Below are 15,010 nucleotides of genomic sequence, written 5' to 3' on the forward strand. Positions count from 1 at the left end.
CCAAGTGCTTCGTTCTGAATGTTTGCCTTTACCCCTACACGTTCCCCATATGCAAGGCCGACACCGTATCATGTGGCGATTGCGGCGACCTAGATACGATTTGTCTTGTTCTTTGCCAGTGCCCGAGGTAGTGTGCAGAGACAACCACTTTCCGTCGTACAGAACCAGTTGCACGAACAGCCTCTGTCGGAAGAAAAAATTCTGAAACATCGACGCGACTCAACATTGCATCAGAAGGCCGTACAAGCGCAGCTGCGCTTCTTGAGATCCACCGGCCTGTCTGAACGCCTGTGATTGGAACGTATTTTCTGTTACCTGTTTTCTTTTCCTTCTTTTTTCTTGTTCCTTTATGTTGTCCTCTCGCTCTTTGTCGTCTTTACAACCCGCATATTGTGCACCCCACTGCAGGGCGCACAAACCGGAAACAACCCTCTGGTTAACCTTCCTGTGTTTCCTCTCGCTTTTACCCCATTTGGTATGTAGTTGGGTGTACGTATCGATCCATCCAGTGTGGCCGATGCCTCTCGTGGGTACGAGCGATGTTTTGGGGCAACAACAACAGCAACAACACCCGTGTAGCGTGCATTTTCTGCACGGTACAGGATCCCAGGTGGAAAAAAGTAATCTAGACTCCCCCACAATGGCGTGCCTGAATATCATATCGTAATACCCGGGTACTTAATCAATTCCTTTAACATTACGAAATCGGCAGCGCGTTCTTCCTGTTGTGCATAGTAACTGACCAGCTCCTGCACTTAATTCCACGCCGCCGGCGGTGGCAACGAGGTCGCGTGCCAAGCCGTATTGGGTAGCAGAAAGCGACAACGAAGAAGTGCGGGTCTCGCTGCAAAGATGGCAACCGAAGGGAGGGGGGGAACGGCTGCGGCGACGTGCACGCACGACCGCAACGCGGGCGACGGGCTTGCGGCGGGTGTCGGGGCTCCGGTATCGACGGTGGCGTTGGCGCGCATTCGTCGGGAGCTCGAAGAGATCCGGTACACGCCGTTGACCAACTGCTCCGCGGGGCCCCTGCACCCCTCAGACCTGTTCAGCTGGACCGCCACCATCGTGGGTCCTGAGGCCACGCCGTACGAAGGAGGCGCCTTCCGGCTCGACATCAGCTTCCCCGCCGACTACCCCTTCAGACCGCCCATGGTAAGTGTTTTTGCCTACTTAGCATCTTGTTATTGCATTGCAGAACGCGTGGGCATTAATCACTGCTGCTGCGTTCCAGCGAGGAGGTGGCTGCCTGTTCTTAAAACTCCCATGCAGGTCGTGTTCCAACATGATAGGTTCAGCTTTCGTAGTAGCTACAGTAATGAGACCACCTCCCCCCCCCCCCGCCCTGCCGCCCCCCCACTGCCCGTGCCCCTTGAACCCGCTCAAAAAGAAAAGAGCTTCGCGCATGTTCGAACGTTTGCATTCTGCTTACTTATAGTGAACGTCGCTTGAGGGAACTCGACTTGCCGCGTAAGGAATGCCACGCGCGTTTCCTGGCTGGTTGGATGTACCTTTGCAGAGTTCCGAACCTTATTGATAGGAATGTGAAAATATGCGCGCTACAAATGCTTGCGCAGAACTTTCAGAGCAAGAATATCAATACGCTGAAGATTGCTTTCGTGTGGGAATGCGAAAGCATTATAACTTTTGTAGACTTCGGAACGCCATGAGCGCGCTCATGTTATATACTCGTGACGCGGCGCCACCTTCTCCCCATTGGCTCCGCTGTCACGTGCCTAATGACGCACGCACCAGACAACACTTTCGGGAAGCCAGATGGCTGCGTCGGGACGGGTGCAATGACGCACGCACTGTACTCCGTTCCATGCACAGCAGTCAACGCTGTGGAGGCTACAGAGAGACTTCTTTCAGAGGCTTTGTTCGCAACTGGATATGGTTCGATGTTTTTTGACCGTAATTGTGCGCAAGTGATTTTACATAGGCTCAGTATGGAACGAAACAAGTTTTGATCCTTAGAAACAATCACACTGTTGTGTACGGCTACTAATGTGTCGTTTTAGACATGGAGGATGGAAATACCGCTTTGAAGCATCGAACTCGTGGCTCAGTGGTAACGTCTCCGTCTCACACTCCGGAGACCCTGGTTCGATTCCCACCCAGCCCATCTTGCAAGTTGTTTTTTATGCAAGAAGTTCCTGGTGGGATTTATCGCTCACGGCCAACGCCGCCGACGCCGACACGGACGCCGACGACACTGGCTTTTCTGCGACACGAGCTCCTTAACGCTGTTGCGTTAAAACATAGGAGGGAGCATTGTGATCACGCAGCCAGCCCTGGCAAGCGAACGCTCGTGAAGCCAAAGTGGTGGCCCAACACGCGACCTTCTGCGCCGACATCACGGAGCAAGAATCGAGATTTTCTGAGACGTTTGGTTCCTCGTTGATGTGCCAGTAGTTTTTGTTCGGTGCACGTTTGTTCGGCTGCCTTGCCGTGGTTCTGCCAGCAGAGCGGGAACACTAAAACCAACCGGGAACTTTGACATGTGATCACGTGTTGGGCCACCAGGATGGCTTCTACTATAGCCGCGTTTACATGAATGCGAGAACTGGCGCATCGCATCGCATCACAGCAACTTTCTAGCGCATCGCGTCCATGTAAACGGGCCTAATGCGCTAGGAAATCGCGTCACATTAATGCGCCAGACCGAGGTGGATTGAGACGAGTAAGTCGACTTTCGCAATGCATGTAAACTCGATCGCATCGCATTAGGAACTCTGGGAAATTGAATGTGCTGCTGATCTGCTGCGCTCGCCGAGCTGCAGCGTGGCGTGGCGCCGAACGCGTCTGAAAGCGCTGCTTTACCTTCTACGTCAGACGTTCGCCGAGCTACGGCGCGGCGCCGGAAGCGTCTGATGCGCTGCTCTGCCTTTCGATGTGCGACGCCGCGCGCGCCACAATCGCACTAAATGTGCTACATGTAAACGCTGGCGCATCGCATTACTCGTGATGCGCTAGGAAAGGTGATGCGCTACTGGCGCATTCTGTCGCATTCATGTAAACGCGTATGGGCAACGAGCGCTAAAATTTCGCGCGCCGACTGCAGAGCCGTAACAGAAAGCCTGGCGAGCAGTGGGCACAGTTTACAGTAGCACATTCTACGATTTTGCATTGCCAAATTCACCGCTCATTTCGAAGCACATGCGTCCAGCAACTGATCTGTCTGGGCACCGACGTGCTAGAACGCAACAGCGCATGCGCTCCTCGCATCCCGCATGGCGGCTGTGGACAGAACGTGGCTGGGCGCATCCGGCTCAGCAAGCATTCATAAAGGCGCGCGTGCGTTATTGCTGAATATGTCGTCCCATCCTCGTGTCTTCCCTACCGGACGGTGTCAGCATATTTTAGTTACACACTCAAACTGCCGTAGCGCCTCCTGGTCAGCGCTGGTTCCCCTATTGCGGTGTGGTCCCTCCTGTCTTTCTCGTTCCTCTATGGTTTTAGATCATATAATTTTTGTTGTTCTTTCCGGGTTCATATTTGCAACCCGTCGGGAGAGTCTCACGTGCATGCTCCCGCGTGCGAACGCTGTTGGCGCGCAGCGAAGCACACACGGAACGCGCGGAGTGATGACTTTTCTTGATCGAACTTCTTGCGTAGCGTCGACAGCGATGACTTCTACGTATGGAACGGAGTGTAGGCTAGCCTTTATTCAGCCAGAACCATGGAGCCGCCGTAGCGTCAGGGAAGGGTTCTCGTCTCGCTTCCTGAAGACCCGGATTCGATTGCTACCCAGACAGAAATTTGTCATATCTTCTTTTGAAGGCCGTAATTATAGTTTGTTTACAATAACCTTCCTGAGTAAGATGACGTCAATCCGAACATTCCGTCACGTCTTTGCGCCGTCGGCCATTTTTGATACCGCCGTATTTCGGTCCCGCTAACGAATCTTCGCGTAACGGGGCACATACTGCTTTCGCAATAAAAGCAAAGCCTGAGCGTGACTTGTGGCTACTAGGCGTGTTTGACAACCGATTTAGTTTCAAATGTAGGCTTTAAACTCCGGAAATAGCACATATTGATATCACTATGGATGGCTCTGTGGTACTGTGAACCGTCCGCGCTTTTGTATTGTGCATCTACATCATAGTAAACAAGCGCTCTTGTATTCCCCTCACGTAGTAATATGGCAGCTACGGCTGGGAATCCAATCCACGACCTTCTTCACACCAGCAGGACCATATGATCATATGTTGACATTTGATGGTTATGTTTAGAATATAGGCAGTTATCGTGCTGTGGGAACTAGAGAACAGCAACTACTTCTTCGCTTTTAGATATAAACATCTGCTGAAAGTTTTGCAGTCATCGTGCGATACAGGAGTAACGCAATAAAGGGAACTGTAGCATGCGAAATTGCAAAACCTGCAGAAAAAATAGGAGTGTTCCATTTTTTCGCTAAATTTAGAATGCCTCGGAACAGGGAACTTATGCCCATCACTTGCAAATCTTCATTTCTGCGGGCTGCAAAAATGGCGCAGTACTGTACAGCAGAAAGGAGCAGACACGAGTCTTTGACCGTGCGTGTGAGCGAACAATCAGACGTATTCTTGTCGCTGTTCTTTATTATGCTGCGAGTATATCTAGACGAAACCTCTTTAAGTTTTTGTGCAGCAGTCTAGCTCGGTAAACACACCACGTTAACGTCGTCAACAGGCTTTTTTTTTCTTTTTTGCTCCTCGGTCACTTCTGATGAAAGAAAAGAAAGTGCGAAAAAAGAAACCCCTTTCTGACAAACTGCAGACATAAAAGAAGAGAAGTGGACCACATAACTTGCAATGGCACACGTGCGTATTACGTGAACGAAAGCAGAATGCTAGCTTTGCGGTTTGCGAAGATATCACATGACACGCCATTCTGAAGGCAATCATTAGGCAGCTTTAGTTGGGCGTCCGCAACCACCCACGTGCGCAGGGCGCGAGGTTGTGCGTGAGTAGGGTAGCGCGCGCGCACGATACGGCAACAGTTGGCTGGACGCAAAAGCTGACAAGGGGATGGCTGGCTTGCACGCGTAGCAACCAGTGGTGTGCTGCTCGGCGCTGCCATATGCCACCTTCTGAGACTGTGTAGCCAATATCAGCGGCCACGAAGTCAAACCACAAGCCGGAGCCCTATCTTCGGCAAGAGCGATATCGAAAAATGTGCTCTCGTGGAAAAGCGAGAACACGCGAGAACGTCCCGCAAAAGCCGCTGAGCGGGCAGAGGACGCTACGCAGCTTTTGAAAAACTGCGGGTGCGCGCAAGATACCGCGCGTGCTCCGGCGTACTGCGCATGCGCACTGACGCCTCCGTAGGTTTGCTGCGCACGCATAGCTGCTACGGATGCCCGACTAAAACTCTATTATCGGGAATACGGTAACCTTTTAATGGTTTCAAGTGACTCGGCACGACACGCGTCTAGGTATATGGTCTACAGCGTTCCTAGCACAAGGCGTTTCTTTATCGTGAGATTTCGCGCGTTCGGCCCCGCGATAGTCGATGCATACTGTGTATACCTCCTGCAGCCCAGGAACGCCGTAGGGCGCGTCAGTCGGTGTGTGCGGTACTGAGGCTACGCGGAATCTCCCGTAAGTGATCGCATCTCCGAAGGAGACAGCTAAAGAACACCGCCGGTTGGCTCGCATGGCTGAGAAGCTTTGCTGCGTTCTTATAAACGGGAACGCCGAGTCTATTCCCACGCAGTGTTTCTTTGTGTTGCAAGCCCTGCGCGCATTCTTTCGCAGGTGAAATTTACCACCAAGATTTACCACCCGAACATCGTCGCCGACGAGTTCATCTGCCTCGACATCCTGAAGACGCGCTGGACCCCGGCCCTGACCATATCGGACGTATTGCTCTCTGTCTGGTGTCTGCTCAAGGAGCCGAATTTTGAGGAGCCCGCCGATCCGGAGGTCGCTGCCGCGTACGACGAGAACCGCTCACTGTTCGAGAGCACGGCGCGCAAGTGGACTTCCGATCACGCGATGCTTTAGTGACGCCATGAGCGCGTCGCTTTCAGCAGGGCATGTTGGCAGCACCGGTAGACGAACAGATCGAGCCGGCCGGTGAGGTGAGCCCGAGTTTACTCGGGCAAAAGAGACATTCGTGCGGTGCTAGTGGTGAGCCCTGGTTAAAATAAATGACGGGGCGGCTTTCCCTCTTTCCATTTATTCTACCGGCGTCATCGTTGAGAGCAATCAGACTAACGCCCGTTTTTGCTTGCGCTGGGGTTCACCGCATTTGGATTATGTTGAGCAATCCACGCGCAATCCGCGAGCGTGGTTCATAGATGTGGCATGGTGGACATCTTGCAAACGTTGAATTGCACGAAATGGGTGCACTGAAACGCAATGGTCATATAGGTGAAATACAGTACGAGAAAGGCCGCTGAGCAGTCATCCCCTTCCTCGCATGGGATACCTTGACTTACCTCTTGCCAGATAATGTTAAAAGGGAACTATTCCAAATAAAAAGGCGTAAATGCATTTTCGAATTAATTTCTAAACACATTTAAAGATCGCTAGTAGCAAATTGCCGATAGCGGACGTGGTTAACACGCCATACAATGATGGCACAGCTTGGTTTTGATGGCTATGGCATGGCGCTGCTAAGCTCGACGTCGCCGGTCTTATCCCTGTCCCAAAAGTCACAGTCGGACAGCGCTGAAATGTAAACACGCTCTTCCATAATCCATTGGATGCTTCTTAAAGATCCCCAGGTGGTCAAAATTAATCAGGAGCCTAAGATTATGACATGCTTCATAATCAGGCCGTGGTTATTGCACGTCAAACCCCACAATATGACTAATATTTGTAATTATAGGGGTGTTTTTATGAAGGCACATTAAGGAAGGCCGGAATCGCAGCTTCCACTAACGGAAGCGCTTGCGTATTGTGACAATTGATGGTGTTTCCCACAACTCTGTTTTAAGGCATACGTACATCTCACAACAATTCAACTGAAGGAAATTTTTTTAACAAGATAGCGTTTTACAGCTTTCGACCAGTGCTCGGCCCTGTCGGTTGTCGTTGGAAAACGGATGCATACACAACTGATATGTCTGAATCATATGAAGGGAAGCCGTAGTGAAGTACATATTTGAATGATATACATGTAAATACAGAGTGTACCAATGGTCAAGAATGGGGTCAAGCAAAACCACCCAAAACGGCAAGCTCAAATATAGTGAATTGAGGAAGTCGAAGAAGGCATAAAATATATTACAATATTCCATTAAGAGGACCGTGTTATCTAGAGATGTGAAAAATCACCGACGATTACAATAGTCGCTAATGCGAATTTTGAGCGCAGCTGTTTAGGCCTTTCGAATACGCTTTATATTGTAGCAAATAAATTGATTCTGAAAGATAGGATACTCTCAGCGGCGACGCTGAGCCTCTGCTCGGGCAGCTAGATTAACAGTTGCGGCTGACGAAGCACTACCACCGGTTGTGTCTGCTCATTGTTCAAAAAGAACTTGTTGATACTATTTTGTATTATAATTATATTGTCATGTGGTAGAGGCAGTGAAGAACGAGAGTGTCGAAAGTGTGAGTTCCAAATTTTAACTCTTTATTTGGGGGAAATTGTGTCCAGCGAAACAAGTAACACCCGAGCACAGTGATAGCGGTAGCGGAGACGGCGATTGTCGAAAATCTGACCTGCGGGTCAAGTGCGTCGTCTGTTTACATGACTCGTCGAAGGTTCCAGTGTAATCCCTGGTGCGCGCCTGGCGTCCAGAAACTACTACACAATTCACGTCGAACATGTAATCGGATTACAAAAAGCTTTGGTCACAACAACCAACGGAACTATTCATAACATTCGAGAGACGTCTGATACATGCAGGCTCGTCGTGCGTTGAGGGATAAAGTTTGACATTTCTTAGCCAGTGAAAAGCAGTCAGCGAAGGAAGATAAAGCCAACAGACGACGGACGGTACTCTGGCGCCATCTCGTAGCGATTGTCGCAGAACCCGTGTTGAGCGGCACTGCGCTTTTCTTCTCACGCTTTCGCCACGTCATCCTCCTGTGCTTTCCTCCTCGCGCTCTCTTTGCTAGCACCACATTTCATTCCGCGCTGCGCTCCACGTTCACTCTTTCATCCATGTTGTGCTCGTTCGCTAGTTTACGACGCCGCCGACGCCGACGCTCGCCGCAGGAACGGTTGCCTAAGAGCTACCACCAAAAAAGGCCCGTGCCAGCTGCATTTGGGGCGCGTTAAAGAACCACAGGTGGTCAAAATGATTGCGCAGTCCCACACTTCGGCATGCCTAATAACCAGATCGTAGTTTTAGCTCCTAAAACCTCAGAACTTAATATTAATTTACAGTAACATGTGAATCCAAATATATCTACAGGTTTTATGTCGCCTGCGCAGTACCTTAGAATAACCGGCCTCTCTGGCACCCGCGTGGAGTTTGGTAGATATATTGTTCTGGTTGTCACAGTTAAGTAGAGGCACCACGTGCCGGCTCAAGGCCAACGTAGGCCCGCGAAAAGTGATGTAGTGTTCATGTGGTCACGTGAATTTTCGTGCCAGACAGGTGGATGGTCGATTATATGCTCTTCCTGAACGCCGTTTTCTTCCTGTCTGCTGTAAAAGCAGATAGCTATTATACAAAAATTGTTCACACCATTGTAAACAATGGCTTAAGTGGTTACTATTTCCTTTTAACTGCGCGTTTTATTTGTATCCCTGCAACTGCAAAGAACCGTGATCTCATCGGATACACGTAAATAAACCTAACGAATTCATCTTGTGCGGTGAAAAGTGGGTGCCCTCAGCCTTCAGAGCAGTGTCTCACACTATAACGTCCAAAATCTAAAGGTGGTTCGGGTGCTAAATACAGAGCATGGCACGTGTAAACGCTCCTAGTGTTTATCGTTTCAAATACAGGGATGGGATCGACTTCTGCCTTTCGTAAACATTCTGACGTCATGGTCCGTGCGCAAACCGAAGTGCGAGACGTGTGCAAAGAGCTGATGGGCAGAACATTTCCTTCGCACCATAGCTGTCATGGCAATCCGCCGCGATAGATAGGTCCCAGTTGGTGGTTCCGCTGCCAGTAGCTGCCCATCAGCCTTGCGTTTAGCAACTCTTTGTCAGCGGTGAGCAGTACCTTGCCGTTTTCCTTATAGACGGCAGGAAAAACTATCTGAAATGTTGGTCAAATGCGTGAATTGGCGGCATACATATGCAGCTCGTTAACGCGGCTGGACCTATCCGTCGTGGTGTCTTCTGGATACGGCATTGCGCTGCTAAGCACGAGGTCGCCGGATCAAGTGCCTGCCACAGCGGCCTTAATTTAGCGGGGGCGAAATGTATGCATCCGTATACGGGGCACTGGGGGAGAAGGAGGAGGAATAAACGTTTATTTTTGAAACAGTATCCTGGGTTAAGCCCCGTTTCTACTCTAGGTGGGAGGTCTCCTCAGTCCAGGAACCCTCTGGCCTTCGCTGCCCCCTTGGCCCTGGCGACGAGGCGTCGTTGTTGTACGATGTCCTCGGAGACGAGCTTGGCCTCCCACGTTGATATGAGATCTTCGCTCTCTTGTCTGGCGTTACAACTGTTGTAACGCCGTGCACTAGATGCACGTTAAATAATCCATGGTGGTAAAATTCATCCAACTACGGCCCCCACTAAGTCCCACTACGACATGCCTCACTGTCAGGTCGTGGTTTCGGCACGTAATACCCCACAATTTTCACGACTGTACCCTACGCTACAGGAATAATGAAATTGTTCCGTTCACTTAAGGCGCGCGGTCTTGTCATGAAGAAACATGTGCGGATATATGTTTGGTCTCGCTAAGCTTTGCGGGTGCAAACCATTGGCATCTACGGTCTTGATGAAAGGCTGGATCACAATTTAATGGATCCGGATCAACCAAACTCACGATCGGGAAGGCTCGTGTAGCAGCACCCGAGCCGTATCTTGCTCGGCCACGGTCGCAATTGCTCATACGACAAAAACATCAATGGATGCGGCAGAAGGTTTAAAGGCTTGTTCGCTGTATTAGGAAACTGCTCTTCACACACTGTTCTAATACAATATTTGAGAGCTGCTTAGGTAATATGCGCCGTTTTCATCACGGGAATGCGAACGTTACCAAAATTTTCCCGATTCTTGCCTCCTTCGTTCGCGCTCTTATTAATATCGAACACTGACAAGCCACAAGCCGCTTAGTTCGAGTTTTAGACAAAAGCGCGAGTGAAGTCCGTAGGATCTATAGTCGTCTGACCGCTGCTATTTGTCGCGGCCTATTGCCAGCACTCACATCTGTCGCCGCTTCTTGTCTGTTGGGAACCGGAAATGCTGAGCGCTCTGCCTTCTTTTTTTTCGTGCAATTTACGCTTCGCACCAATCAATAACTCATCGACATGACCAACCGGCTCAATGGGCACGCAAAAAACATACAAAATAAAGAAAGAACGCCTGCGTTACATGAGGCTGTTGGCGTCTGACAACGTGCGTGTGGCGTGCTTCTTGCCCACCAAACATTTCCGCGTATGCCGCAAGATCACGTAACCACTTGCCGTGACGTAGGCCATAGGAAGTCTAACAATAACGTGCAAACAAAACCAGCGAAACTCGGGAAAAATAGCTTGTTAACGCGACGACATTAAACCAAGATCGCCGAGCTGATGATGACGATGATACTATGCTACTGCGTCTTCTCCTTCCTTTACTTTATTAGGAGTGTGCAACGCCTTTGAGTTTAATTACGGAACTTTGACAAATTTATCGATGGTATATTTTCATTCGTGACAAAAAAAGGCAACTGAGACCGTTCATTATACAGTCTACGTATAAGAGGTGCGCGTATACCATCATATCCAGTGCTCAGATTATGACAGCTTTCTGTACAAGAGAAAAACGATCTATACGTCCCAGTTCAATCTGCCACGACGCTGGATGGAATACCGTCCCAGCGACTACGTTTATTAGTTTCGATGCCACTACGCCGACATGAAGTTAGAGAAGAAAACCTCTGCAACTTCGCTTTGGACCGTGCAAACTACTCCATCTTGGCGCAACGGTCTGCTGAGGCGAGCCTCACGTCATTACGCAGTTACGGCGGCGCTCCGTATGATCTGATATCATCCGCCGCAACCCGTTCTTCGAAGCCTAATAAAAAATGGATCTTTTACCCCGAATTTCTCGGTTACGTTTCATTTCATGCTTGCCGGAAGTGCTGTCGTTTCGTGTTTTCAGCGCAGGACGGCACATTTTAGGCAAACGCATCGCTATAGAAGTTTCTCTTTCACCACAAAAGTACACTGATGTACATAAGGGGTGGGAATGGCAGAATAATTGGTGCATAATGGCAGCTTGACTGGTCCCACCTCCCCGTGAACAAAAGGCAGCAACATGTCAACATATTCTTTGTATATACTTGTTGCAAGAGTAAACAACATACCTACAACAAGAGCAGAAGTGGCACAACGTTGAAACGGTAAAGAAAAACTTTTCAAGTGACAGAAAAAAAATAACATTCACACAAGCATTTGCAATAATGTGTTTTTAGATACCTGACGTATGTTTTCACCACTTAGTTTGCATTTCTTAAAGCTTTAGGGAACAGGATATAAGTATGTTTGAAGGCCTTAATTAGTGCGGTGGGGGGGGGGGGGGGGGGGGGGGGCGGAACTGACCAGTGTTCAAGGTATCGATTTAGGCGGAAATCTGATTCAGTTGCAAGTTTTTTTTTTCTTATATGACTAACACCTTTAATCATCTGGCATTTAAAAGAACATAGAAGTTGATATGCGTAACGATAATCTACTCGTTAAATTTGAAACTTCAAGAATATATCAAGCGCATCTGCATTGTAAGGCCAATCGGAAATTGCACTATAGGCGTCATGGCTTTGCTTTTCCTTTTGTCTAGTGACCATGCTGACCAATTTATTGCCGTTACGATTTCGTTTTTATACATTTCCTTGGTACGGGGAGCGTCCAACTCTTGCCCACATAACGTGGACTTGTGAACTATGGCCTACAAATCTAAATTCACCCTTTACCTCGCAAATGACGAATAACAGGAAATGGGAAGTTTGCCTAGCGAAGATTTAGAGCCAGAGAGCTCTTGGCAATGAAGCCCAGCGAGCCGCAAGGACCAGTGAAGGCCTGGGCTGAAGGATCCACCCATCGCCCAAAACCCCTAAGGGAAATAAAGTTTATACTACTATTATTATGTTACTTATTCATTCTGTGTTACAAAACTAACAGTTCGCGACATGAACAAAGACTTTACCATTGAAGGGCGAATAGAAAACGTTGGTTGAAAACGACAATGCTATAAGTATTTCTGTGGTTGAAATCAAGCGTGCCATCTGTAGCTAAAAGGTCCAATAATTTTTATAAATAATGATGTAGTAGCTGTCAAGTTCTTATCTCAGTAAGCACAATTGGCCTAGATGTTGCTGCAGATATTCAAGTATTTTTTTCTTCTCACATTCCAAGCTAGTATGAAGTGTGGCGCATCCTGTCGTGCTGATGAAATTTAAAGCTAAGGCGCACTTGTCATGTCTTTCACACTCTTATTTATACTTAATTCGTCACCATTCTAAGGTCTTCATGCACATTCTGGGGCTAGCTATCTGTATGTATGTATGTATGTATGTATGTATGTATGTATGTATGTATGTATGTATGTATGTATGTATGTATGTATGTATGTATGTATGTATGTATGTATGTATGTATGTATGTATGTATGTATGTATGTATGTATGTAACCGTTTGCCCGGCTACCTAGATCACTCAGTAGTCCATTGTAGAAAGGGTAGTGCATCGGCCGGCTGTGCTGAGGGAACACTGTTCATAACAAACCGCCAGAACAACTTGGGTCACTGAGTATGCGAAACTGCGTTCATATATGCGGCTCTTCAAAGACCCTCTTTCACGTCGACATGGGTAACTGTAGAAGCGGGCTGGGGTAGGCACCGTGGTTCGAAGAAATTCTTTGACACCGATGGCGGAGCACTGACGCCACTCTGTCTGTGCTGATGTTGAGTGAAACGTTTTGATGCCAGTTTGGTTCACTTGGTGGATGTGTGGCGCTCTTCAGTGAAGATCTTTGGCGCCAACTCGTGTATGTGTGACTGCGAATGTGCCGCTCTGCAGTGACGACAAAGATCCTTCAACTTTCTCAGATGCTGAGCGGTGCATTAGCAGGCCGCGCCACGAATGCACTAGGTATACACCGTTCTTGAGTGAACCTATCGATAAATTTGGCCATTGAGCATGTGCCAGAGAGTGTGCGGCAAGCGAGGGAACAATTCTCGATATTCGCAGAAACTTGCGCACCACGGTTGTTGTCTGGGAGGGCACGCGTGAAATTCTCGTTAGCACCACTGGATGGCGTAGCCTGTATATGAAGTTGCGCAAGAGAGAAGCCCGGTTGGCGCATTTTATTAGCTTTCACATGCACGGGCGTGCCGTGCATTAAGGAGGCAACGCGCAGTTTTCGCGGCGGTGGAATTAGATGACGGAGAGTGTTCTCGGGAAGCGCCAGAGCGGAGTCCCGCTACTGTAGACGCCTCATGCATGACTCGTTTTGATGTTCGCAATAATTTTTGTTGCTATATTCTTTGAATGTTAAACGCATTGCCATCGACAGTCATAGTGAGATGGTTTCTGACGAATATTTTTTTAGTATTGTCGAGGCAAGGTGCTTAACAAGATACACATAGCGAACACAGGCAGTCGCTGCATCAAAATTGTTTTTTGCATGCTTATGAAAAATCGTGTTTAGGCCCAATAATTTTACTGTGAAACAGAAGGAGCACTGCGATTTCAGGATTTATAGGAGAAGGCTCACACGACAAAGTGTTCCCAGAGAGCGCTCAACGTTCTTACATATCTCTTCTCTGTATTTTTGTTATGTGTATGTTATGCCTACAGCATTTGTACAGAACGCCACAAATACCGTCTTGCAAGTCTCCGAAACGCTCCCATTAACAGTTCCGAGCCACATAGCGCAATTTGTTCTATCTACGAAATAATTTCGGAAAGGCAGTAATTAGTAAATTCTTTCAAATATTCACATAAAATGTAGTCTTCACTCCATACCTTTGGCTAAGTTTGAAAACTGCAAAGAGAAAAACTAGGTGGAAATGATAGATAGGCAATGGACTCAGGAAAATGTTCGACAAACGTCGCGTCAAAACAGATCTATAGCAAAAGCAAATACGTCCTTCATAATTGAGATCAGCCAACTGCTCGACAGCAGCAACTACGTCGTGGGTGCTGTTTGTGCCCCACAAGTAGAAAACTGTGACGCGAACGGAAACTTTCTTTTAAACGCACATTGCCAATACGGCCGCCACAAAAGTGCCACGCTGAAAGAAAAATATAGAAAAAAAATTCACCGCCGATTACGATACTTTCTAATGCGAAATCTGGACGCAGCTCTATTGACTCTTTTCACGGCTATACCGCGGGCACCGCCATGTTTGATCACGTGGTGACGCGTACATTGGTTGCCTAGGCTGTCTCCATTGCATCTGTGTTATAATGGGTATACGTGACGCCGGTGCGGCTGTGCAAACCTCTGTGTCGGAGGATATCGTAGGCAGTGCCTGGATGGACGACACGTGAAGCTCTGGCTACAGCTTCAAATGGCATGTAAGTCATTTCAGAGCTCATTACATTTTATGCAAATGGCGCGAGCTGCGTATACGGTGATTGCAGTAAATGCGGGACTAAAATTGTTTTCGAAACTATCGCACCTTTCCGCTTATAAATTGAATCATTATCAGGTGCTTGCATCTTCGTTCTTTATTTAGCAAGTACATTTAAGCAGCGGCTTTCCGGGTTTCTGATTCAGTAAAGTTCCCGGTGTGGCCACTATCTGATTAATTATTTGCTGGTTATCGCTCGTGGGTGTGCTCTGTTGCGATCGACTTGTTCTTGCTGGGGACAAGGTTTGTAACGTATATAATCTGCGCGTGGAAATAGCTTGTGGCATACACTTATTATCGATAGTCACTGGCTTACTCTGTGGA

General features: G+C 48.4%; 1 protein-coding gene across 1 annotated transcript; it reads left to right on the top strand.

Annotated features, from left to right (window-relative positions):
- The first annotated feature begins 588 nt into the window (after positions 1 to 588).
- LOC142591211 (uncharacterized) lies at positions 589 to 6,409 on the top strand. The gene is made up of 2 exons (XM_075703573.1): positions 589 to 1,155; positions 5,742 to 6,409. The coding sequence occupies exons 1-2, from the start codon at positions 853 to 855 to the stop codon at positions 5,988 to 5,990; spliced, it is 552 nt and encodes a 183-aa protein (XP_075559688.1). The 5' UTR covers positions 589 to 852; the 3' UTR covers positions 5,991 to 6,409.
- Positions 6,410 to 15,010: the final 8,601 nt, after the last annotated feature.

Source organism: Dermacentor variabilis, chromosome 8 (assembly GCF_050947875.1).
Source record: "Dermacentor variabilis isolate Ectoservices chromosome 8, ASM5094787v1, whole genome shotgun sequence".
NCBI classification, from domain to species: Eukaryota; Metazoa; Arthropoda; class Arachnida; order Ixodida; family Ixodidae; genus Dermacentor; species Dermacentor variabilis.